At 40.0% G+C, this 27,573-nt stretch overlaps 1 protein-coding gene across 5 annotated transcripts in view; it reads left to right on the top strand.

Moving 5' to 3' along the window:
* LOC118793080 (ELAV-like protein 2) overlaps positions 1-27,573 on the top strand; it is a 42,842-nt gene that overhangs the window by 3,522 nt on the left and 11,747 nt on the right. For 2 of the 5 annotated variants that reach the window (XM_036551060.1, XM_036551059.1), the window contains exons 2-3: positions 22,140-22,230; positions 24,333-24,573. In XM_036551060.1, coding sequence (XP_036406953.1) covers positions 22,159-22,230; positions 24,333-24,573 — 313 coding nt within the window. In that variant the 5' untranslated portion in view covers positions 22,140-22,158. Of the gene's footprint in view, positions 1-22,139; positions 22,231-24,329; positions 24,574-27,573 lie in introns of all 5 variants that reach the window. The other 3 variants (XM_036551058.1, XM_036551057.1, XM_036551061.1) reach the window with 2 other exon arrangements.

Raw genomic sequence — 27,573 nt, 5'->3', positions numbered from 1 at the left:
AGTTTGTGTAATTTGCTTTTGGACCACGCCCTTAAAGATGTCTAGGGTATGTGCCCTTTTTAAACGCAAGGGTCTTTGCGTTGTAACAAAGGGAAGCCTGAGATGTTTTCTTATTTTGTGGTCTAAAGACTTGTCTATTGAGTCAGTTTAGAATTGTCAAATTTGCTATGAAATGCCCATACTATTATAGTTATCAAAGCCCACTTGCTGATAGTATTTGTATGTAATGTAGTGACAAAAAAAAACAAACTTTCTGTGTGCGTAAGTGCACAGCTTTAGAATTATAACATGTGGAGCTTAAGGAGGCCACTTGCCTACACAGCTTTTGATTCAGATGTGTTACACTCATACCGTTCAGTTGAAGCTGCGGTCAAGTGTTCATTAGGTCTGCCTGCACTGAGGTGCTTGAATATTGTTGAAATGTCTTCGTCAGACAGGCAAGGCATTGGTATACACCTGAGTGCAGGTACAGCTGTGTTGGTTCTCTATTCCACTTCTGTCATGCCTGGGTATGTAACATTAAGCTCCACATACTGTTACACGAAATAAATTTGCACTTTTCTGTGTGGAAAGGCCGCTTATTTTCCCACTTTTCCAGTCAATACATCTTCCATTATCCTTTTGTATCATATTGTCATTTTCCATTTAGCCATAATGAATAAGGTTCATATTATAATAACCCCCCAAAAAAAGTTCAAATGATTTTGTCCATGCCAGTTAAGAGAGCGTCTTAAAGAATCATGTCATCCATTTAAAGGTCATGAATGGATCACATGTGAGTTGTCAAGGCAGTTTAGCAGCTGAAAATGCTGCCAGTTCATTTAATAGGAGGCTGCTGACTCAACTCAGTCAAGTGTAGTCATGTAAAGAGGGGCCCTAAAGGCTTAGGAACTTGATGCAGCAGTGCCTTGCTTTTCATGCTTAAGGTCTGGGGTCCAGTTCCCCTTCTAAACAAGGGTATTGTGCTACATCTACTGTGTACGACAACCTACTTGTTAGGCTTTTGTTCCAACCTGACATTCAAGCACCTGGTTGAACCGATGGTCTTAACAGAATCGGTTTTGCTCCCCTCCCCAGCTGTGAGGAGTGTCTGGTGGTTTAAAGAGAAATGAAAAACCTGGGGGATTTAAACCCTCAAGGATAGTCAAGAAGCTATGCCCTACCGCATTACAGCCACGTGGCAGTGCTTTAGTAAATGCTCCTAGTCTTTGTAAGAATGTTTCCTTAAAATGTTTTTTCCTTAGACTATAAGCCCTAAATCCATAGCTTCCACCTGCCCACATATTGTTACTGAATAACCTGGTAGATAAATGTCATACTGAAGGTTTTTCTGTTTTGCGCATATAAACAATTTGATTTCAAGTTCCTCTACAGTCTTCAGCTTTAAAAATAAACATTTTCCTTATTTTACATCACATCACTACACCTGAACTGCGTGGAAGCTACTGTCTTGGGCATTTTTTAAGACTGTTTTTTCCACAGTTTAAAAGAATAGATAGCATACATAGCCATGAATCATTTTACCAGTTGTAATTGTTACCTTCTGGAATTCTGTATGGTGTGTTGTCTGATATGTCATTAAAATATATAAAGGAGCTCTTTTGTATGGTCGGAAAATGAGGTTTATATTAGAACCTTACTGGTCCAGCAATTTTATTGCAGTTTCCTTGTTTGTACCTTTTTCAGGCAAAATAGTTAACCTTACTCCACCAAGCAAACGCACTTTTTGTTGCTTTTTGTGGAAGGGGTAGGAGGAGGAAAAGATGAACACACAATTTCAAAGAGTCCGAGATCAAGAGTGACAGGGAATAAGAACGGTTGTCTTTATGTATTATTAAGCTGAGACATTTGCTTTCTAAATAAAGAACACTGACAAAACGTGTAAAACGCAGAGAATGAGCGAAACTCCGAAGGCCATGTCGGTGCAAGCTGGACGGGCCTGTTAGGAAATTGGGTTAGTTGAGGCTGCTCAGTCAAAATATTCCCCCCCCCCTCCCCGCCTCCCATCCTGTTACCTTCTTAGTCTGTGTTGAGGTTGAGTGTCCTGTTTGATAAGCTCTCTCAGGCTGACACTGCTGGTTTAGACCGTGGCCTTGCTTTGTGTCTGGCACACAGAATTGCATCGGCAGTACACACCCAGGCCCCATCTACACTCCTCTCCGCAGTGGGCCCTGAAAAAGCCTGCTAGACCTGCACAGCCACAGCTAAACCTCCAGGATATTTGTTTAGACTCATTTGATTTTGAATTCTCTTAAATCAGACAAAAGGAAAAGATGGGTGTGGCAGAAATGGCTCCCAAGCCCCAGTACGGGTTGGTGCTGGATGTTTGTCTCTGTCAGATGTTCAGTCTGGGGTCCCGAATGGCTCAGTCAGCAAGATGCTTCGAGTGCAGGCTGGGCCCGATGGCTGTGGCTCAAAACTGGCTCTGTCAATTGCAGATAACGCCTAGGAGCCCACAATGGTGGAACAAACTGGCTACATTCCTCTGGACATGGGGGTTGGTAGGCTGGTCAGGGGTTCCTTGTCTCACTACTCGGGCTTCTTGCTATTCGTTAGGCGCCTGCAGATTGCTTGGATGGTGTCAGCAGAGTAGCACCCACACTCCTATGAGCGCCCACTCCACTGTAGTGTGCTGTGTGACTTGTATTGTGAAAAGTAGCTGCGTTCTGGATGCGATCAGATGCGTTCTGGTGTATCGGGGGATTGTGTTCGTCTCTCGGAGCTCCTGCGTGAGTACGGAAGTTGTCACGGTGAGATTAGCTTCATATGCAGTTTCTGTTTCCAGAAGGGGATTGCATAAGGGAGAAACGGCGTAGGCTAGATAAAGTTCATTTCCGCCACAGTGCGAATCATGTCCATAACAGCCTCTGCAGTAAAGTTTTGCAGGATACTTGTGAGACTGAACGCAGCAAACTCTTGAAACCTAGTTATTTTCTAGAGCCTCCCGAGTGGCTTGGACAGCTAAGGTGCTTGTTCTGGGCATGTCAGCTGCAAACCCGGAGCCCACGGTAGTGGAACAAATTGGCTTCATTGTGCTGGGGTAGGGGTAGACATGTCAGCCACGGTCCCATTCTTGGCACCCTGTGACTTGTGCAGGCGCCTGTGAGTTACTCGGTTGATGTCAGGGAAAAGCGCCTGTGCTCTGTTCAACATGTTTTCTGGTGCACTGTGAGATGTGTACTGAGGGAAAATAGTCGCCGTAGGCATGCATATGTATCAGAGGATGGTATTCACAACCTCCTGCGCTCCTGCACTGCTTCAGATTGTTACAGTGAGGTAAGCCCAATGCAGAAGTGGCGCCCTGTTGAAAAATATGAAACAAAATACTTCATAAGGGAAAAAAATTCAAAATGAATGAAGTCTGATGACTCTTGGAGGGAGGTTTTCTTCAGAGTATAACAGAACATTTCCTGTTACCAAACTAAAATGTCAAAACATCTGAAGGTCAATGCAGATTTAAAGCTAATATTTACCTCTTTTTTTCCCCACATAGGTATGCATTTGTCTCTTATCGATCATTTGATGCCATTAGATAGGGATAGGGCTGTTTTGTGAATGCTTTTGCTGTGACAATATGCTCATGTTGGAGGTGCTGATTGGTTTGATATTGAACTTCACAGTCATGCTGGTTCGTCTTAGTTCACAATTACAGCACTGTGGAAGGATCTGCACTGGTATAACTGCAATCTCTGCTGTTTTGCCACACTTAGTTTGGCCATCTGTCTTGGTGAAAATCTCCCTTGTAGTAAGTGACAGAGTGGCGGCACTGTTCCTCTTTCAGAAATGCACTGATGAATAAATTCTTTGTGTGAATAATGGGATGGAGTTGTGCTGCCCTAGTGTCCACATGTGAATGTCTTCTCTTTATTGCCCAGTCGAGGCCGATTAGACATTTGTGTTTTTAATGGAACTGTTGTATTGAGTTTGACTATTTTGGGTTATGATCAAATGCTGTGTTTTTAATAATATGCATATTGCATATTTGGTTTGGAAATTATCCAGTTATGATTGGAGATGGACACCCATGACTGTCAAACAGGTCAAGTGACATAGTTCACACCTGAGTTGTATTGTGATTTTTTTCTTTGTTTTGCTCAGTTGTGTTGTATGCCTGTTTCTTGGGGGGGGAAAAAAATAATTGGCGTGTAGCAAAAGTTAATTTGAACAAAAATTATAATAGCAAGTGGTATAGTACCAGAATGCCCTTCTGTAGGTGGGTTGGTAATACAAAATATTGTGGTTAAGTAAAGAATAGTGCTTAAAGAACTGGGCTTGGGATCAGTCTGCAAAATAGATTAAACCATCTAATCATTGACTTTAAAATGTTGAGCTCCAGCAATCTAATGTTAGTTAGCTGGTTAACTGGGTGCTAGTTAGCTATAACCATCATGTGCATGTATTGATTTAATTAATTTCCCTTGCTGAGCCATATAGTATAGTTAATGTTATCATATCCCCCTCTGTAAAATAACTAATATCAGTGAAAGTTTGGGTGACGTTATTTAAAATTGAAGAACTGGAAATATATGTATATTGGGTGTGGATTGGTACACCGGGGGGGCAATTAATGGAGGCAATGTCAAGACAGTCCTTTTGCCACATCTTAGCAAGAATGGCCACAAAGCCTCAGTTACGTCAAAACTTGCTAGGGCTTTTGCTTATATGGCAGGGCAGGTGCATGTGATTGTGTGTGTGTGTATGTTTGCACATATTAAAACATTGTGTGTGCATGTACACATATAATATCTACTCATTAACATTTGGAATTTGGCATCTGTTCAGAAATCTCATAATCATAAAATTAACATTCAACAAAGATTTTTTTTCCTTTAATCTCATCAAAATATGCTCACATTTGGAATTTATTTTGAAAGTTGCTGATTGCTCTGGCCTCGTTTGGTTTCCCCCCTTCAAACCCCCCATGGAGGCACCAGTGCCCCCAGACCCCTAACCCTTTCTACATATGTTTCACTCATGGGATTTTCTCTGCTTTTAACCTCTGTGATATTCAAATATTCTTTGACTTTCAAGATGCATTATTCAAATAATCAGACTCCACGTATTTTTGTTCCTCCAAGCACTGCACAATTCTCCAGTCATTTGTTTATTAATGAGTTGCTGCAAAGAAATCTACACTTCACTCAGTTTTATAAAGGAAGATTAATAGCGAATTTATGCAGGCCTACTAAGCTCTACTTCATGAATGTTGATAAAGAATAAAATTCCCTTTTTCTATTAAGTTTTGTATATTGATCCAAGTAATTGATTACTGATGGTAATATTGACATTAAATCTATTTGGTCCAAACACTTTAATGTGTAACGTGTAATCCTGGACGAGGTGGTTTGCAAAGATGATGTTTATAATATGAAATGTGTATATTACGTTCACACTCAGTAAGCAATTTGATATATTAGAATTTGGAATGATTATTGTAATTGATTGCCTTACAGTAAATTTCATTTTAAATTACACTTGTTCAGAATGTTTTGATAGCATTGACGAGCTGAATTAAATGTAGTCATTTGAATGAAATGCTAGCAGAACTGTCGAGACTAATGTTTCGAACGTGTGTCAAGACCCTGAACCCGCATAAACACATGCTGTTGATAGTTGCAGATCGGTACTGTAGTGTGGATACCCTTGATGTTTAATGGGCTGGGTACTGGGCTTGTCGTTGGAAGGTGGTTTATTGCACAGTAAATGGCCGTCCTCTCAGCGGTGGCGGTTAGAGCAGGAGAGAGCTCCTCTGCCTTGCTGTGGCTTGTCAGCGGTGGTCAGGGACAGAACACAGATGGGAGAAAAGGCCTGTTTGGACACTTCACCCATCACCCTGTGGTCTCTCCTTCCCAAACTGCTTCTAATCATGCTGACAGAGTGCTGTTCCAATGTGGACTGATGTCCACTGAGATCATTAATCTCATTTTGCTCAGCACCCCCCGAAGGATAAGAAAATGGGAAAACTGACTTTTTTTATTTTACATGTCATGATGGGTAGCCTGTTTTGACTATTTTCCTTTTTTGTATTTTTGGACTACTTTTCCTTTTTAAATGTTTTAACTGCATTTACATTTCTTTCTGTTTAACCACTGACATTGAGATCTTATGTATCTACGAATGTATCATTTATCTACGAAGCAATATTCATCGAGCAGTGCTGTAATAAATGCAAAATTAAAGTATATTGAACGTTGTTCATACCAATACATTTCTGTATGATGCTGAAATGCATTTAACTTAATGAACTTGCACATACCAAACAGCCTTTAATGGCCTTGTTGCAACTAATTTGTGTATGTTACATGAAGAATAAGTTTCAGTCTGTGTAACTCCACTCCTAACAGCACTCACTGTTTAACTCGAATTGCAGTTGTTGAAATAGTTACCATGTGTTATGGGGATATACAGCTTATTGGGTTCAGTTTTGAAATGCACAATTCATTTTTTAAAGGCCTGATTTGGTCTGAAAGTGAAAATTTCTATTTCTAAAGGTCAATTCCATCTGATTCTGCAAGTTCTGGCTCTGCCTTTCTATTACGAAGTTGTTTTGACAGTCAGCTTGGAAATATTGCTGCTTTGAGAGCCTGCCCACTTGATTAGGATGGAATACAAACATGTCTGTTGCAGTAGTCCTGTGCTGGTACTGATCTTATTTTGTGTGGTAATTGTAGCTACAGTTATAATCACTTGAACAGCCAAGGTCTTCCATTTGTACTAGGCACCGTTGCCTTCATCCAGTTGTATTCACTTTTTTTAAAACTGCAAAACACTAATTGCTCAAAATTCTAAAAAATTAAGCGTATTTGAGCAGTTGTCCATCACAGCTCACCAGTTGTATTCGGAACTGCAGCACTGGGATCCTTCAACTGCGTTGAACCACGCACCAAGTTAGGATAGCAAAAGGTAACTCTTCCGACATCTAAAAAGACAAAGCTTTTTGGTAGTCATGAATGTTTGAATAGGCGTATTAAGTAATTGACCACTACTTGCTTACTTGTATAAAATCTTCAGTTGTAATCTTTGTGCATTTTGGACAAAATATGAAATTGTTTTTTCAGAAGTTAATTTATTTCAGTTTGGCAGTCATCTTGTGTGTTGGCTTTTTAGCTACTAGGGAAGATGGTGGTCAGCCGTCTCAGACTTACCATTATTCTGATTACCTGGCTAGCTACCTAAGCCTTTTTAAAAGCGTGATCACTGGTGAGACATGATCAGTTAGGTCTCGGCCTATATCATAAGTTGAACAGTTGTGAATGACTGTTATTTGTATGTGGGTTTTAAGGGGTGGCAAACATTTTCAATCACGAATGATAAAGTGGTGGTGCTTTGAGTGCTACAAGTTTGCTTGTGTAACGTTACCTGAGATCACATGTAAGTGTTGACTTGTGGAGAGCAGTTTATTGGAGCTTGTAGTGGTAAGGGTCAAAGAACATATCAGACTTTTAGAAGAGGGCAGAGGGAGTGGATGTTGATGGTGTACGTTCTTATAAACATCAGGGTGTAAGCAGTGATACGAAATGGGAATGGAAAAAGTGCTAGCACTTTCGATAAAAAGCCGAAATGTTGGTTTTCTTTGAGGAAACTTTGGGTGGGTTTGACATTTATATACAAAGGGTACACAAAATAATGGAAGCACAAAGCAGTACATAAATATTTATTAACTAATAAGGTGTACTGCCCTTTGCCCTCAGAACACTTTAGTCCTCCTTGGAATGCTGTTATGCAAGTTTTTAGCTGTTTTTTGTGGGGTATTGGGCCGTTCCTCAAGAAGCCTCAAGCTCTTTGAGAGATGAAGGAGGTGGAGTTCTACTCTGCACAGTACATCCCAGAATGTCCCTTAAAGGTTCAGTGATGATGGGGATTGGGGAGGCCATCAAAGGTGTTTGACTCCATCCTGGTGTTCATGAAATCACTGCTGAATCTTTTTAGCAGTTTGTATTAGGGTGTTATCTTTGAACGCGGGAGCATTTTGAGGGAACAGTGTTTGCAGCATAGGGTGCACCTGGTCGCCTAGAATTACTTATTACTTGGCTCTAATTTTACCTTTGTCCACGGGATGGCTACCCATACCATAGCAGATGCACAACCATGTTTATCAGAGAGTAGGCTGTGTGTTTTGAAGCCTCCCTTTGGGTTTCTCCAAACAGAAACCCATCTAGATGTGGGGTTAATGTGATCTGATGAGCTACCGACTCACTACCCCCGTTCCTCTTTCCTGATGCAGCTTTTCCTTGTTTGGCGAGTGCCGTCATGATTTTCGACACCGTTCCCATTGACACGTCAAATAACTTTACTGTTGTTGTGATTTACAAGGCTGCAGTTCAGGCACTAACTATTTGGATTTGGTTTATTTGATGGTGCAGCTCTAAAATGCTCTGTCAAAATGGGGAACTCCTTCCTCTCTTTTCCACTGTTGGAGTGCATGGTGATGGCCCTGGACATAGCCTTTGGCACAAAGAGTTATGGGTGGTCAGCTCGAAAACGCTTCTGCAAAATGGACATGCTTGTCGAGTTGTATAGATCAGACTTAGTTTACTCATTTTGCATGGCTTGGAGCAGCTCTTAGAAAATATGTCTTATTCCAAAGGGGAAATGGGTAGGGAAATTCACGAAACACTCAATTGCAGCACACCTCCTTTACAGCAGAGCTAGTGAACGGAGCACATGCTTCATCTCTCAGCATCTTTATTCTTTCACTCCCCTCTCCTTTCTGCTCCTCGGCACATGCAATTAATGGGTCAGTGGTACCAATGAGGCCTCCCCATGGGGTCCACTACCCTTCACAGGAGGTATAACCTGACCTTCTCCAGTAAAGCAGCACTGTGACTGTACAGCAGAGCGGCTGCATACAGGTATGTTCTCACTTGAAGTCAAGGCGAAGATCAAGGCCTCATCACTCGAAATAGTTCTTTTGAAAAGGGTTGGCTTTTTCTAGCAGATATTCACAGTACGCAATAATGCACTAGGAGCACCGTAATAGATTGGAATCTTTTTTTTTTTTTTTGGGAAACACGAGCACTTCTGTAGGCTGAGCTTCAGTGTCAAGCAACGCAGAGCAATCCAAGTGTTATGTCATATGTGGCTTTTAATTGCCATTTTACATTGATTACAATTTCCCTCTTATTTTCAGTGATTGGTTTCTCTACATTGTTTAGCAGAGTGTTCTGTAATTAAAATGTTCTGTCACTTAAAATGGATTTAATTATATCCCAGCATTTAGCATATTTAACAGTTGATTCACCTCCTCTAATGTTGCTTTTATTGTTACCTTGCATTTGTAGAGTAGATGGGCTCAGATATTCATCAGTGAAGGAAAGTGTGGCCCTAGGTTTATAAACATAGCTTTAAATTAAGGAAAGGTGCTTCAAGGAAACAACTGTGTGCTGTAGGAATAATGCTTTAGGCATGAGGTTATTTTTAAGTAGCATAATGATGCATTGGTACGTTCCCTGTATCCTTCACAGCCCCTTTGGAGTAAGCAGTTTACATGTTAGAAATTATGCAACAAACCCTAGGGATATCATATGAAGCCTTTGGAGTTATTGCATTAAACATGCTGATGAGGTAATGTTAAAGGCTGTTGATGAACTTGACATGTCGTGCCCTTATTTATTTATTTATTTTTTTTTGCCCATAAGTCCTGATTTTTCTGCCAGCTGGAGTGGAGAGGGGTAGAAACATGACAAATGCCTTCAACGCCAGAGCAAAGCCCAGCAAGAGGCACTGCTGTTGGTCACTGAGTTTCTGCAGGCCAGTCATAACCAGAGGTCATTCCTTACGCTTTGTTGAAGGGGGAGGGGTGATGCGGTTTATACTTGGTGCTCTTCATCAGTACATTGCCCTTAGCTGGAAAAAGGCTGAGCAGAGCAGAGTGCAGTAATGGAAACCCGAGGTTTAATGACACTTGGAAGCGAGTTGGAATTTTGGACATCACGTAAAAAATGATCTGTTGTCTGATACGGATCATTGAGCTTAGCCTTTTCAAAGTGGAATTCCGGTGAACTTTGAGAAATTTTAAATGTAGGATGCAAGTAGTAAGGTCTGTGCTTTTAACTGTCTCCCTCAATCAGTGGAAATGTGATGGCGGCCAAGAGTACATCAGAGCTTGGTTTTTGAACTAATATTTCAGAGCTTTGCAGCAGTGGGGTGCATTGACCTCACCACTTGTTTTTATATTAGAGGATTTTTTGTAAAGAGTAAGGTTCCTTAGTGGTTCACTTCACTGGGGATGAATATTCTGTCTGAGGTTATTCTAGTGCACCCACAAGAGTTATAAAGCATGTAATAAAAGGGGAAAATGTCATAGAGTAGTTTACCTCAGGTAAACCTGCACATCTTTATCTCCTCCCAAAATTGCCTCTCTCTCACGATTCATAGCGCCATTCTGTGCAAAGGATCTTCTCTTTGAAGGTATCTTGGGACTCAGATGTGCCAGTAACTTAGGGGTTCCAAAGAGCTGATGCACTTTAAATTAATTTTAAAAAAGAACCTGCTCAGTTTGGTGAAACACTGTAGTGTATGTACATGCATCAAGCAGGTGTTGAAAATCTAAAGATTTTTGATCATTTTTATGTGTGTGTGTGTGTGTGTGTGTGTGTGTGTGTGTGTGTGTGTGTGTGTGTGTGTGTGTGTGTGTGTGAGAGAGAGAGAGAGCGAGAGAGAGAGAGTGTGTGTGAAGATTGCCATTTGCTCTAGGGGAAAAAAGCTGCACTGAAATGTCAGCAACAGAAGGAGATGGTGGCTCCTGGCTCTAGATACCCAAATCATTTACCAGGCTAGAGTTTTAGCAACGCTTGCCAAGCTCTCTTTTCCAAGTGTTTATCTAATAAAATATTAGCGCCTTGGAGCAGTGTTGAAAGTAGGGCAATGCCTAATGTTTTTATTTTCTCCTAAAAAAAAAAAAGGTAAAATTGTGAATTGTGAAATATAAACCTGAGTATCGGAGAGCATTCTTTTCTTGAAAGAATACTGTTTTTTTTTTTTTCCTTTGATACATTTTGTATGGTTGCTTCCTTAGACTTAATCTGGAAATATTGTGCAATTGTGCATACTGTGGTACTGTGGTAGTTTTGAAACTGTCCAGCACTGTAAGTTGATGTTGAAGTAATATTACTGACCATAATTATCTTTCAACTCATATAAGTAACCATACTGTTAAACATGTTAACAACCAGTTTCTACAGCCCACTGCCGTGTTACATTCTAAAATGGTCATTGTGCATTTTAAGGAATACCCTGTGTTTGAACAGTGGTGTGTTTATTCTTAGCGGAATATGTTTACAAGTGAGTGTTTTCTGATTTCAGCCAAGAAGCCAACGGTATGCTTTAATGTTGGGCTGACACAAGAATTTCAAGCATGTTTTATTTCTTTTTCTATTTATTTTTACACTGACTTTGAAGTATTTCCCTTCCCTTCTGTATTTACAGTTAAAATTTTCCTTTAATAGTGTGAGCATTGCTGTTGCAGCAGCTAATTGTATCTAACTATTTTGCAGTTAGCTGGCTAGCTTGCCAGGTATAGGCTTGCTGGCTAGAGAACGAGACTTTATGTAATTTGACTCAATACAGTGTTTCTCAATCCTACTCCTGGAGCCCCCCTGTCCTGCATATCTTCAGCCTATCCTTGCACCAAACACACCTGATTGAAATAATTAACATGCTCTTTATTAAATCAGGTGTGTTCGGCTAATCAAAAGTGCCACTGATGAGTGCGGTCAGGTAGGTAGAGCAGGGAAAGATGGAAAAAGTGCGGAGCAGGGGGGCCCCAGGAGCAGGATTGAGAATCAGTGACTTAATACACACATTTCATACCTGAACTGACATGTGGACTGCAACCGCTGGCATTTAATATCTTCAGCCTAGTGTAGCCTTCTATCTTGCAGCCAGAGAGGGCCATTAACAAGGCAAAGGCAAAGTGGTAAAGTAGCAAAGGGGAAAGCCCTGTCCTTGTGAACTTTATTGGCGTTCCAATAAAACAGTATGGATATCGAGCACTAAGAATGCAAACATTTTGATGAATATCCTTTTTTTTTTTTTTTTTTGATTTGCTGAGACAATTTTAAAAAGGCCAGACTGGCATCCTTTTGTATTGGCACGATTGGGCCATTAAAATGGACTTTATTTGCTCTCGTTTGCCCAGAAAGCATTAAAACGGCTCAGCAGGTCAGTGGGCCAGTGCTGAATAGTTAGTAGTAAAAAAAAAAAAAATAGTATAAAAGTAGCCCAGTTAAGCCCACCTTCTCAGGTTATTGTGACTAGCTAGCATTCTTCACTGAAACAGATGTGAAGCTAAGCTATGCAGATGGCATTATTTTTGAAAACGCCATCTTCAGAAGATCTGTTTAGATGTGTTATTAGGTTTATGTGCATCTTCTTGCCTTGGTCCAGTGACTAACTGGATGCCCTCTTCGAGTTTGTGACCAAGCTCATCTTTTCAATAGCCATATTAAAAACGAAACCGTTGTAGTTGACTTTAACTGTCACGATGAACAATGTACAGTTAAACTTTTTTTGTAGTGTGGCTGTCTGACATGATTACCACCCACCCTCTTACATGCTTTGCGTTTACAGACATTGCTTTGAACTACAGTTTGTACTGGTTTCATAGGTAGAGATCAGAAATGGTATTTTTTCGAACCACACAGACTGTACGTACCCTGGTTGAAATTTTGATTCAGCTTTGGCCAGATGTACCAAAGACACATTTCCGCTGGAATATGTTGGAACATGTCAGGGGAGTTATCAACTGACAACTTCCCATCTTTTTACCAAAAATTGAACTTTTGACAGATGGGGAGGGGGGCATCCATCACGCTGACAGACGGGCGCTTCCCTTCAGATGTGCAGCATCAAAGAACATTTAGAATCCTGAAAAGTATTGGATGTCCGGTGCTGAATTACTCTGTAGAAAAAGGCCTGACTTAAGGTCACATGAATGCCATTTTTGGTCCTCACCATTACCAACCCAGCCCAGGAGTTTAATGCAATGAGTCGAGTAGGTTTTCACTGGTATAGCAGACTCTTCTCTGTAGCATTAGGCTACTTTATAAATTAGGCTACAAATTGTTACTTAAAATATGCTTTAAGGATGTGGGGTAGTTCTTTCATTTTTCCTCTCTAAAATAAACATGAACCTTTGTAGGCAAACAGTCATTCTTCTACATTTGCATAATGAGAGCTGTGTTTAGAAATGCTTGTTTCTTGCATAACAGTGCCTTTTTGCGTAAAGTTATGTTAAGGCACAGGCAGAAGTGAGCATTGTAATGCAGTTACATAAATGCCTGCACTGAGAAATCGGGCAGGGCTGACGTGCACTATGTTTTAACAAGCAAAGATTTTGATACGGAATGTATTTGGGAGGCTGTAGAACTCCTATTTTACTAGTTGTGTGGGTACGACTTGCATTATTCAAAAAGATAAAGAAAAGCAGCTTATGGGGAAAACAGCAGTTTATTGTATGCCTAAATGGCAGTTCCTCTGTAGACTGCAAAATGTATAAAATGGATGACAGGGGAGGATTCCTGCGCAAGGCTGCAGTGGTTGAATCACGATGAGTTTGCTGTGTGTAGAAACCATTAACACACTGCTGTGTGTCACTGCTGCCACACTGATATAAAATGTTCTGAAAGCAGGCTTGCCCGATGGTGCCATTACCACCATGCTATTGCGATATTTAAAGGCCACAATACCTGTTGTCTCTTTTTTCAACATTGTCGAGGCTCAAGGTTTGTATGGAAAGTATGGGCTTACATTCTGTGTTGTGAAAACATTAAGAACAGGCAATGCAACAAACCTGACAATGTGTTTAGCCAGTGTACATAGCCTGAACACTCAAGAATTTCAGCAACAACAGGCTGCCATTTTCATTAATTTTTTGATTGAATGAGGATAAAAATCTTGAAGTACATGATTCTGTTGATGGAAAGGTTAGATCACAAAGAAATGCTGTATTGAGCACTAGTGTGCTTTCCTGTTGTGCAGGTAGTGTGAGACGGCTTTGAAAAATTTCTCTCCACCTACGTATTGCAACAATGTAGAATTAAAAGGAAATATCGTGTCCATTTTGTGTAGAAATGTTGTGATCATAGCCGCAGCTGAGGGGGAGGGGTATTGAAAACTGCGTGCTTGGTAGCCACCCACTAGATTCGGTATCGCTGATTCTCTGGTGGTTTCAGTTACTGCTGACATCTAAATGTACTGTTACCTTGTGACGCGAAGTTGTCATTTATTTGTTTGTTAGGGCAGCAGAGAGGGAGAAACATGCCATTTTCCTTAAATTACCATAATATCACCATTAAAATTCAGCAGCTCCAGTGTGCCCCATTAAAGTCAGTTCAGATGCGTGTCCTGTGTGCTGTAGCTAGCTGCAGCTTAAATGGTACTTGAATTGCAACCAAATGTGAAACACAAAACCGATAAATACATGATGCAGTTCTGTACCATATTCTCTACAGTTCAACCGATTTACACCACAACACCTGATTCTGTTGTATGGCAATATTCCTCCATACACAAGCAGGTGAAACCCCTACATTAACAACATTATTGGGGCACCATGGCCTTCCAGCTGTTCATGACTACCAGAGGTAAAACTTATAAATCTGAAAATTTTTTTTTTTTAAAGTTTTTAAAAGTTTAGAGCAGTGGGTGATCTCTCTTGAGTCCTGGCTAGGTACTGTACCATTGTACCATTACCATACTGTTATAAATTAGAAATTTGTAGGCTGACAACCTCTGAAATACTTTAAAAGAAAATATGATTGACCTGTCAAATCTATTAATATAAAAATAAGGTAGTTAAAAGCACAGCTTGTAGGGAAACCATTTTGCTCATTCTGTTGCGCTCAGAAAAGTTGTTTTGCAGTGGTACCGTGCCATTGCATGTTGAGATACTGAAGTCTGCTTGGGATGCCCTGGCTCCCAGCATTCTCCTCTGATGTCAGCAGCACTGAGCCGCACAGGTGCATGCACGGCTCGTGGTGTTTCTCTGCTGAGGCACAACTCGGCCAGTGCAGAGACCTGTGAGGGATGTGGGCTCACTTAGTGACGTTTTTCTTCCTGTGCTATCTGTGGGATGTGACCTTTAGTATTGCAAGTAATGTGTCGGGTCCCCCCCCCAAGGTCAGATGAAATCTCATTCAACATCACTGTTGCCTCCACTTAAAATTAAACATGGGCTTACCTTGTGCGCGATGAAATGACAGAACCTGTCATTTGCCACTCAAGTGTGTTCATAGAGAGCTGCCCCGCATGCCCTGCAGGGCATGCATAGGAGTGAGGTGGAGAAGGTGACCTGTGACACACGAGGCATGTTCGTCCACAAGGGGGCAGAGCTGCTCTCCAGCCCTCTGGGATTGAAGGCCTCGGTCCACCACGTTAAACTTTGTTACTCCACCGGTTCCAGTTTTCACTGCATACCATTTATTTCCTGCAGTTTCCAGTTCATTTAACAATTGATAACATGGTGAGAAAATAAGTGTTTACATTGACCTGTTGCACTTTTACCCACATCTGCATGTGTTTGACTAATTGGAACACCCTTTTCCAAATGTGGCCATTGGACTTACTTTTTTTTTAACAAGGTACAGTTCAATTAAATTAACAAATTGGATGAGAATTTTTAACCAAGCGTATTTGCAAGAGCTGCATATTAGTAGTCCCTTGAACCAAGAGACTGAAAGAGAAAGGTCTTATTTGCCACATGTTTTCTACTTTTAGGAAATTATGCCTTTGTACTTGACTGTGAAGGTAATATTTGGCTTTAATAATTCATGATATTAGATGCAGTCATATGAATAAACCAGGCCATTCTTGGAATGTTTGCTACGTTCAGAAAGTAATGTTCTTTTCCTGAGCCCAGGAAAATGGAAGCAGAGCTTTTGTTCTGTTAAAGGTGTTGATAGGCTTTAAAATCACCCACCATTTCAGAATGTGAATTACAACGTATCTTGCAGTTGCATGCCTACAGAAGAATCTGTGAAATGAAGTACAAGGCCTAGTTCTCATATTACTCTCTGCAATATGTTTTTTCATTGTTAAAGCCATATCCTAGTTACAGGGCTCGGCATTACCCATTTTTTTTCCTTCACTCCCTGGGGAACTGCGGCTGCTGTAGTAGATTAAGTTCCGTGGCATTTGCTGCTTCCGTACTCCTATGGTCTTCATATGTATGCATTTGCAGCCATCCCTGGAAAGTCTGCCCGTGGCAGTTGGGGCTTCTGAACAATAAGCACTCCACCAGTGCCCGAAAATGCTGAGACATTGAGATTAGTTTGTATGACAATTGCTAAGTTAGCCTGTGCTTTGCTTGGGAGAGCTCCGTGGCATCTTATGTTTCAGCTCAACTTCTCATTTGGTGGGGCTGGCTTAAGATAGTAGTGATGTTTGTGGATGTCTACATTGTGGTTGCACAGATTTTTGGGGCCGACACCAATTTGGTGTTCGCCAAACCTTATCTGGTTCTAGATAATATAGTAAGATCCTTGAGCAGAATTAGATTGTCATGCAAGCACTGTGAATTTAATTATTTCAGTGCCTGTGTTTATAGCTCCAGTTGTAAGGATAGTAAACAGATATGAAGCAGTTTATTAAAGTGGATCAGGTACACTGGGTAGAGAGCAGACAGTAAGCACTAAGATTAACCTAACCTAGAATAATCCTAAGAGTCCATTTCATACCATCCCATTTATACATTTTGAGAGTCATAAATGCATTCAAATAATAATAAGGTGTGAGTAGTTAACGTGCAAAGGTGATTTAAAATGTGAAATTGTGATGAGTGTTTGCGAGTCGCTGAACTCCAGGCCATGTCCTGCAGTACTCTTCGGCCAGCTGTATTTGCCAGCTACTGTTGGGAATCGGCAAGCTCTGCACATGTTGGTGTAAAGTAAGTGATGATATTTTAGACAGTGGGTGTCTGTGGTGTAGCAGTATAGCTCTGTGTAGTAAGCACATCCTGCAATATCCCAACTACTATCTAAAGCAGGGCAAGTTTCTCAGTGGTAACCCAGCGATTTTCTAAAGCAGGCTATCCATATTCGGCTAGATATTTGATTAGGTGTGATCACCTGCTTTAGAGAGTAATCGGTTAAATGTGTTAAATTGGAAGGTGGCAGAAATATGAAACTGTAAAAGATAACTGCTGACTGTACCATAAATTGTTTTCCACAATGATTATTTTGCCCTTGGATTGTCACAGTCCAGTTGTAGTTGCAATGTTAGCTTTTTTTTCCTTCTCATATCTAGGTGTGTTGTGGCTGACCTTTTTGTATTCAGGTCAAGCTTTTTTCTTCAGTTGTCTAAGTGTTCGTGACAGTTAATGAATACAGGGGTGGCAGCAGACAGTGTTCCATCACAATTTACAGATGACATTGTTCCGATATTTATGCAATAAAAACCGTACGACAGTTTTCCATTCTGTATTCCATCCTTTTAGTTTTCACAAGGTGATCTACTGTAGGTGATGCAGCAGAACCAGTTATAAATAAAATGCGCTTTTCACTCCAGCGGGCAGGAATTGTGTGTTCTACTCCATGTGTCAACAGACCTGTTCGCCTTAAGAACAGGGAAATGTAGCAGCAGCAGATTCAAAGAAATACATTAAAAATAAGTGTTCAGCACAGTTCCTAGGAAGTTGCAGAGAGTTTGTGGTATGATGTACAACTAATTCCATAGCAATGTTTGTATGCTCATACAAAAGAAGATTTTAAAGGATATTAAAAAGTATAGAGTGATATTGAGGGAAGGAGGTGTGTGCTATATATTGCTAATAAATCACTGATTTTAGTGTGAACAAGTTAAAGTGCAGGAAAAAAAAATGCAAATGACCAGTCTGAGGTAACTCGGTGCACTGACAGTGCCTTCAAATGTGGCACTGTTACAAAGAAGTCCTCTTTTGTTGTTGTAGTAGGTAGGGTGTTAAAGTGAAAATCTTGTACAGTCATCTGTTTATGTAAGCTGTATTACTCAAAGCCTGCCTGATACTTTTACTCTGAACCATTTTTAGGTGTTGTGGAAAAAAGTACCCTCTGAAACTGAGGCGTGAGGAATTTTAATCAAACTTCTTTTGAGGCCATGCGGTGTAGAGCAGTAAAAGAAATACAGATGTAACATCTTGCAGCAGCGCTGCTGAATGCTAAACCCAGTAGATGTGTGAAATCATTTGCGCTTCAGATTCCTTTTAAATGTTAAACATTCTTTTTGCCGACTTTAAGCTCCAATGACTTATATATCAATAGAATGATCATATGCAATCGCCTCCGGTACCTTGAACTTTCTCTTAGCATGAAAATGGGAGGGAAAAAAAAAAAAACTCTGCAAAGGCCTGCAAATGTTAGCGGTGGAGAGAAGCATTTGGTTAAGTGAAAGTGGGATATGTATCTCTTTGATGTGCAGCACAGAAGCGTCAGATTGGTGGACTGGGTAGCAGACACAGCTGAACAAACAGATGGGCCTGTTGCAGTTATTTCTGCACAACATACAGGGCCTGAGATGCACCAGCAAGTAGGAAAACTTTGAAGAGCATCGGCATAGTAGCACAGTCCTGCCCAACTTGAGTTCTGATTGGCTTTTGAGGGTGATATTTTAGACCGTTTTCCACTGTTCCGCCCAGAAAAGGTCTCTAGAAGTAGACTGTTTCTTATAAAATGGAAAAAAACTGGCTACCCTGCTGTTTGTCTGAGTTCATTTTTTTTCTTTTCAAAATTTTGCATTTGTAAAATATGTAGAACTGTTTTGTGATGTCCTTTTTGTGTTTATCTTGTTGCTGTCTCCTTTCCAAATGTCACCTCCCCTAACGAATAGAAGTAGAGCTCATTTAAGAAAATGGTTTCCTCATTGTAATCAGGATATTTTCTGAAAGTTAGATTTTGTGGAGATTTGTTTTGTACTAAAACAAATTGTATTTATAGCAAGTTTAAATGTATTGAAAGGTACTGGAATGCAGCGAAGGATAAAGTGTAGCCTAAGTGATAAAATGGCAGTTAATGCCTGCTGTGATACTGTGGTATTGGTTCTCAGCTGAGTCATTACAGACTATCAGTCCCCATTCGGCTCTTGTTGGCACTCAACATTAAATGTAACACTTGCATTTCACATCCAGGCATTTTTCTGTTCATGGATTTTAAATCACAAATTGTAGTGTGTTTGTATATCAAATACAGTGTATACCAAGCAGTTGTTTATATTTTGGCACTTTTGTAAGTATTTGAGAGGACAGTGCTGATTTTCCTCTAAATGAAATGATTGAAATGATTCCCTAATTGAGATCTGGTGATTTTTTTCTATGTCCTGGAAACAAAAGGTCCAGACTTTCAGTGGTAACAGGGAATTTGTTGTGTAACGTGAATTCCTGAGCAACATACCTATATCCATACCATTGGATATACCTACATACAATTCTTCTTAATTGCATGTTTAGTCTTTTTTTTTTTTTTTTTTTTTTTTTTGGTGAGTTCCCATTGAAAATGCTCTGTGTATGCAAGCTGTATTGTGCTATAATATCAAACAGGATTTATTTCAACAGTAAATGTGTAAACATACATGTGTACATGCGACAGCTGGTGCCTGCAAATGACAGCATAAAATGCACAACAAACGGGCTGTTCTAAGAGCATGCCTTCGTTGCCAAATTTTAAGTGTCACAACATGAAAGTGCTCCAAAGCTAAATGTACATTTTGCCATGCATCATGCAGACAAGAAAAGGCGTATTAGCATCATCAGAAAAATGGCATTGATAGACCACCTGATATGGCCACTGTATGATTTATTAAAATTAGAAAGACACAACATTTTAAATAATTGTAGTCTGGAAAGAATAAATGACAGGGATTTTAAAATGGAATACTTTGACCTCTCTCAGAAAACCAAAGGAAAGTTGCTGCATGAAGAGAAGTGGCTGTTGTAAACCAATGAATTTGTAGGTTTTGCACATTTGCGTATAATTTCAAATAAGTGTTGAATCAGTCCAGATCTAAATGAACTTGATGTGTGTCTTAATAGTAAACAACTGTATGCTTTCCCTTCATCTTATTTTCAATTGCTCCTAAGTTAGCATAACTAATGTTTACCTTTTATGTTAACTGTATGGACATAAAAATGTTCATATAACTTTAAAAATTCAGTTTTGTCTAGTTTGGAAATAATGCATTGTTGTTGTGTTCAGAAGAAGATGAACATTTCAGGTTGCAAAATATGACAAAACACCCACATTTTTCTAACTTCACGTCTTTTTTTTTTTTTTTTATAGGGGTTTGCATTTAAATTATGATTTGAATTATGATCATTGTAAAATTTGTCATTTCGCCATGGTAATTATTCTCTGTTGTGCCTGTATTTGGAATTGTGCGGTTGTTTAAAAGTCGCCGTGCTTCACAAGGAGGAACAGGAGGTAACGTTTAATTTGTCAGAGGAGCACGGATAAGAAAGGGTCCAACTGCACATTCCTTGCAGTTCTTTTCAGCGTTTCTTTTTCTCCCTGTTTTGTGGCCACAGCAGGAATTACAAGCCCTTTCACTGTGTAATCACAGGCTTTGTGTGACTTGCTGATCTTACTGCCGCCTCATGCTTCAGTTTTAAAGGGTGCCTTCTAAATGTGGATGCCGCGGGGTCCCTGGGAGCACCGGAATGGGGCGTTAGGTTAAATGCATTTGTTGACTTTCCTGCTGTTCCCATTTGTGCTGAATTGAATGTGGCAAAACATGCATTTCATAAATTGTGCTTTGTCTTTAATTATTCTATTGAGCATTGTGTTCTCTGTGAGAGACAGAGCCATTAGGTTAGGTTTAGTAGAAATACTGAGAGGAGTCTAATCAATCGATTTAGAAGTGACATAGCAGATCTATGTCAGTACATAACCTCTGGTTCACCCTATTTCAGCAATACTATATTTGGTGAAATTAACTGCAGTAAGTGCATTACGCAGTCTGCTCGTGTCAAAGTTTAAGAGCTCCACGTCCATTGTCTTTGAAGACATTTTAAGGAGAAATTTTAATCAATTGACAGTACTGTCAAAAATGCTTAGCAGTCTTGATTGAGAATGTTGAGATTTCCATAATGGGCACTACCAGTACTGGTCATATGATGAAGGTAACCATATCGTATGACCATGTATTAGTTATTAAACCATTTCCTAAATATAAATAGATGTTGAGCTGATAGCTTGCTAATTCTGTGAAAACACTAGTTTCTATTTTTGCCAGATAACTAATTAAATAGTGTTCACAGCCAAAGTAAAGATCCAAAAGGGCTTTGTTGACATGGGGGCTGGATAGCTCCGTTTCAGCATTTCAGCTGCAAAATGCCAAAACTGCATGTCTTTTGAAAAGAAGTGTAAGGAGTCTGGTAAAATCAGCTATTTCTGCCAAGTCTCCTTAAATGTCCAAAAAGGCAGGAGTTTCATCTGAGGAATTACTTTGTACGATTTCCATATTTCCTATGCTTCTCAAGGGTAGGTTGGCGATGACCTTCAAATCTTTCTTGTATGAAAGCCAGACTAGCCATTTTGATTCAGTTGTGGTGCTGTAAGCTAGAGAGGTTTTATTATAACAAATATGGGTCATAAATCAGGGAAGCAGTGCAACCCAGTGATTCTTAGATTGAGATTTTTTTCCTCCAATTTCAAGCTGGTTCTGCCGTGCACAAGGGAATTTGAGCAAATGAACCATGACTGTTGGGGAAGGTGTTTTGGCCGCTGTCCAAAAACAAAAAAAAAATACTCTTTGTCGTTGTACACAGAGAGATGTTAAACAGTAGCGTGCAGTGCTTTGAATCTAGCATGCCTTGTGTGATTGCAGCGAATTTCTTTTGTGTTGTGAAGTAGCTCATCTGTTTACCATTCGTCATTGTTCACGCTGATGTTTTTTTTTTTTTAATTGTCCTGGAGAGATTTATCGCATGTGACACTTACCCCCACAGATATCTTTCCTGCTTTTTCATGGCGTCTACAATTGCATTGACTGTGGTTCAAAAATTCATAATGTGGTAGTGCAAGGTAGACTTTGGCCCATTCTGGGTTAGCCAATCTGCATGGACAGCCAGTGCACAGGAATAAAAATATAAAAAATGATGAAATGCTCAACCCTGACTGTTGCTTTTGTTCTTGTCAATCTAACATACAGTACTTTTTGTGTCCATATTGCAGACGGCAACTCCAAACTAACATGGCAGTCAGACTGTGCGATGTGGCTTCTCTGCTTAGAAGTGGTTCGTGGGCAGCAGAGCCTTGGACTGGGGTCTGTGGGAATTTTCTTCAATTAATAGGCTAACACTGATCAGCGCTCAGGCCATACCAAATACACTGGCTCTCGTTGAATTGGAGGCTCTCTCAAATTTGTCGGATGTAATTTAGTATTTAGTCAATAGTGTTGACGCACTTCGATTTGGTACACGCAGCCAAACTTGTTTACCATTCGTCTGTATTGGTATGGTCTAAACCTGCACACTGTGTGATTGTTTTGTGTTATAGGTTTTTAATGTGCTGCTATTTGATTTTTAGCGCAGCTCCTGAAAATATGGCCCATGATTATATGGTGTATTGCATAAATCAAAGCCTTTGCTAAAGGATTTTTTTTTATTATTATTTTCCTATGTGACCTTCAATGGTTTTTTTTAAATAGAAATAACTGTTGGCACTTTGCAATGTCACGTTAAAGAAGGATGCCTCTTCATTCAGCCCTATCGGCATGTCTGACTTCTGATTGGAGTTTTAAGATATTTTATATCGATATAGCTATGGATTAGGCCTTAATCTTTGAAATTCCCCAATAGAATGCAGCTTACTGCTTGCTCTTACCTCTCAGAATCAATGTTTGCTCTCCGTCTGGAGATCTTGCAGCATATTTTCCTTACAATTATTTTCACATTTTGCCGTTTTGCCACCCCGTAGCATTGGTACCAATTCACAGATTAATTTACCAGCCTTTATATTAGCATTATGAATGTATTCAGAGCAGATGGTTCTATGGATGGGAAATGTTGTCATTTATCAGCACACATACCAGTGCAGCTGCTCACTTGAGTTTTGGCTGAGAATACGATTTTCTGCCACCTGGACTTGAAAGTAAGCGGACAGATAAGTCGAATAGTTTTTTTTTTTTTTTTCCCCTGATCTTGTTAATATAGAAAAGGACAGGTTTCACTTTCAGCTTTGCTGCAGTACCTAAACCACCTTCTGAACATCTATTGTTCATGGCTTCTGTGGATTCCTGTGTGGATAAAGATCACACGTGACAAGGCAGGCTTGACACAGCTCAAACGCAGCTCATCTCAGCTGCTTGCTTTGTCAGCTCCATTCTGGTGGCTTCTGTTAAACTGCCACCATTGCAGCAGCAGTAGTTGCTGACCACTGTCTCAGCGGCAGACTTTGTCAGCTGGTTCCCAAATGCCAAAGGACGTTTGCTTTATTATGACTAGCTTTGTTTAAATTAGTCAGTAATAACCATTTCCTTGTCTTGGGTTCGCTTTTAGGTGTGGAAGGGAGGTTTCGCGCCAGAACCGATTCTCCTTGATTGAAGATGAAATCTCTCTATTCGTCAGTGATTTATTCCCAGATAGGGCACGATCCTGATGTGTAGAACTCCCATGTGTGGATGGTAGCAAAATGAAAATGTACCTTCATGGGAGTGGAATGCCTGTGAGAAAAGCACTGGGTCATGCCCTTGCTTAGAGACCGTAATGAGTCTTTACACGCCTGCACACAGTGTGTGTCAGTGATACTCATTTCCTGATTTGTCACTATTGGAGCTCTGTCAGGCTAACAGTCCCCGCTCATCCAGCATGTATAATGATGTTGACTGATGCTTTGTTTAATCTATGCATTTAGTGTGGTAAAGCTCTCTAAGCATATCATACACAAACATTGACCTTATCTCAACAATGGGAGTCTTAACCCAGTAACTATTATGCTCTGTGCAATATGTAAGCAGAAGCTGTTAAAGTTGCTTTGAAACTGAAAACGGTTGAGGTTGGTCAGAATAACAGACTGAGGTGACCTCTTTCTCTTTAAATGTGCTTTGAGCGCAGACTTTGCAGCCTGAAATATTTTCCTTTGCACTCATATTGGAAATTGGCACGTTCAGCGAATTCTACCACTTAAGTTCGTTCACCTTCATTTTCCCTTTCAGTGATAGACAACCAGTACCCCTGCAGGAAATGGGTTTCTGTTCATTCACCGAAACTGATAATACCGGAGATGAATAAAATGAATGCCTTTTTTTTTTCTTCTTCAGTTCAGACTCATTTGCGCTGTTGAAGAGCATCCTTTTTTAACCATTCAGTTGGGAACTTACAGTGGGGCTTCCATCCTGACTTGCTTTTTTTTTTGTCTTTTTAGCAGGTAATTGCTGCCATGGAAACACAGCTGTCCAATGGACCCACTTGTAACAACACAACCAACGGTCCCGCCACAATCTCAAACAACTGCTCCTCTCCTGTAGAATCGGGAAGCATAGAGGACAGTAAAACTAACTTGATAGTCAACTATCTGCCTCAGAATATGACCCAGGAGGAGCTGAAGAGTTTGTTTGGGAGCATTGGTGAAATCGAATCCTGTAAATTAGTAAGAGACAAAATAACAGGTAATGTATATAAATACCTTATGCAACTAATTCATTCATTTTACCAAGTTCAGAGGTGATCATGAACTTGAATTTGTAATTATCAGACATGCCCATTTTGAAGGTGTTTAGAGTGCAGGTTAAGACCTCTGGATGTGTATTGGGAAGTACCATACCATTGTAAGATGTACTGCACCATTGTCTCCGAACATCTTAAGGTTACTTATTATAACAACAGAGGCAATATTGTCATGTCTTGTTGCTGACTTGCTGGTTTAATGACCTTCTGTACAAGAACATTATTTCAGTGGATTAGTCTCTCAGTGGTAGTTTTTTAATCACAGTTTGCCCATTAATGAAGATTGAATGCTTGATCCACTTCCTTCCCAACCCCCATCCTCGCATTAGGCATGATACGGTTTCTGTAGTGGGATTGATGTCAGAAAGCTTAGCCCGGGTATTTGTTTGTTATATATTATAGATATTCTATGCCTTGATGTCTTTGATCTCCACTGTCATGAATTATGGAACTCTTTGCTTTACCCCCAATTAAAGCATGGGTCTTACATTTTAAGATTATAGTTAGTGAGGCAAAAGGAGCTTTAACGGAACAAAATGCACTAATTATATGCCATTTCTAAGTGAGAGCCATTATGACTTACCCAGCAGCAAGCCAGATTTGACTTACTTCATTAAAGACTCATTTAATTGTTAAATATCACTGCTTTAATTTGTATTTTTAAAACTGCTTGTTCTAATCCTTTACCACGCCACAAGCAAAATTGCGTTATAAAGGAATGGTGACCCCCGAGGGAATGTGCAGAGCGGGTGCGCTCGCTTTCCGCTCTCAGTGGAGACGCGCGCTTTGTTAGCGTACTTGCTATACAATGACTTGCATTTTGCTATAGTTGTTGTGGGAACTAAATTCATTTTAGGGTTTGACTGTGACTGTGTGCGCACTGTAACTGCAGTCTCTTGCGTTTGGCGATTGTGGAGTCGGTGCTCAAAGCTTTCAGTATCACCTTAATTTAAATCCGTGCAATCCTGTCAGCCTAATCTGCATATTCCTCAGCCTTTAGAAAGTAAGGGCAAGACAAGTATATGTACATGGCCTCACGCAAACGTGATCTGGGTAGAAATTTGGTGATAGTCAGAGATTATTGCAGCCCTGTGTGAAAATAAGGTTTTATATCTTGTGCTGCCTTAATCTTTTCTTAATCGCCACGACTCTTGGGCATAATGGGTATGAGCCATCATATGAGTTACTGATTTACGTATCCATTCAATTTACATGTTTGCCTACACAGTTTTGCACTGAAGTGAAACGACCACGTGGACAACCTTTGCTTCAGCACTTACTGAGGTGAAAATGTGCAAAAACTAGGTTTTTTTTTTCCAAACAATTCTTTGCCCTGATTTGATGCAGTGCAAGGTTTTCTCTGCAACATTTTGTTTTGATCACAGAATGTGGGCTAATGCTGTACTCTCCCCAGTTAATTGGTTTCCTACACATTAATACATGTGTGCAGTATATTTTAGTAAAATGTAGTACAAAAATTAGAATTGGTTGTACTGTGTACAGATGCTTGTTTCCATTAACTGTGCCAAATGAGTTCAAAGAAATGAGTTTTCAGGTTTCATTTAAGTTATATATATTAAGTGTGTGAATGTATGCGAGTCTCTCTCCCTCTATCCCTTTGATACATATACACGCACACAAAGTAATGGAAACACTAAACAATATGAGAATTTTTTTTAACTAATAAGGAATTGGGCCACCCTTTCAGAACCACTCCAGTCCTCCTTGAAATGCCATTTTGAACTCTTTCTAGTGGGATACTGGATCATTCCTCAAAAAGGAAAGCCTCTGGTTCTTTGAGAGATGAAGGAGCTGGAAATCAACTCTGAACTCTGCATTACAGAATTTCCCATTAAGGTTCAGTGATATTTAGATTTGGTGCTTGGGGAGGCCATGGCGTTTTACTTCATCCTTGTTTTATGAAGCGACTCTTGAATCCGTTTAGCAGTGCGTATGGGATTTTCTTCTCGTGGAATATGGGAACGTGTTGAGGAATGACTTTGCACCATAGGGTGCACCTGATTGCTTAAAATGGCTTTGTATTGCTTTGCCATAATTCTACCATGCAGAGAAGAGAGCCACCTCATCTTACTTTAGAGACTTTGATATATTAAAGTTTCAATTTTAAAACATCTTTCATAGCGGAATTTTTTTTTTTTTTTTTGCTCCATTTGGCATTTCTTTTTTTAAATATAGTCATATATAATGGCTATGTCAAATATGAATATATAAAATAATCATAAATATTTAATAAATTGTTTCTTGTAATAAACTGCATAAAGTCCTACAAGATGTTTTTATATCCTTGGCAACTTGTGTTATATGAGATGAACCCCATGAACACCACCAAGGAGAACCATTTTAAAGTATCGGCTTGAACCCTCTCTGTAATAGCATTTTATAATATTGGGGGTTTGGGAGGGGGAAGCCGGGTATCAAATTTTCCTGAAACTGAAAGGCTTTCCTGCAGTGTATCCAGTTTTGGCCTTGCACAATCTGAGCAGTAGAGTCATTTATCATATTTAATGTAGCTGTGACAAACCACTTCAGCAACGTAATTCACATTTGTCAGTCATTGAATTAGGATGGGAAGATGGAATAGCTATGTGGGTGTGAATGTGAGTGGAAGAGCTGTGCATTTTTTCATGAACATTCCAGAAAGGACACTTCTTGATACAGTATTTCCCCCTTTTCCCTCTGCTTGTTTAATTTATTTTTTTTTCCTGCTGTTTTGCTAAAGCCCTCTTAAGTAAATCTCTAATGATGACTGAGTTTTACTCAAGTTTCTTTGAGATGTGAATATTCCTTGTTAAAAGTAACTTGACATTGAATGTTCTTGAGAATGAATTTGTGCACGGTAGCAATTGTAATGACAGGAAGGTAAATAAGACTTGAGGGGCCATGCTGTTGAATTAAAGGGCAGGTGGAGACGCCGGCACAAT

The sequence above is a fragment of the Megalops cyprinoides genome, chromosome 18, assembly GCF_013368585.1.
Source record: "Megalops cyprinoides isolate fMegCyp1 chromosome 18, fMegCyp1.pri, whole genome shotgun sequence".
Classification (NCBI taxonomy): Eukaryota; Metazoa; Chordata; class Actinopteri; order Elopiformes; family Megalopidae; genus Megalops; species Megalops cyprinoides.
Note: the sequence above shows the minus strand (reverse complement) of the source record. Positions and strands in the feature narration are given on the sequence as shown.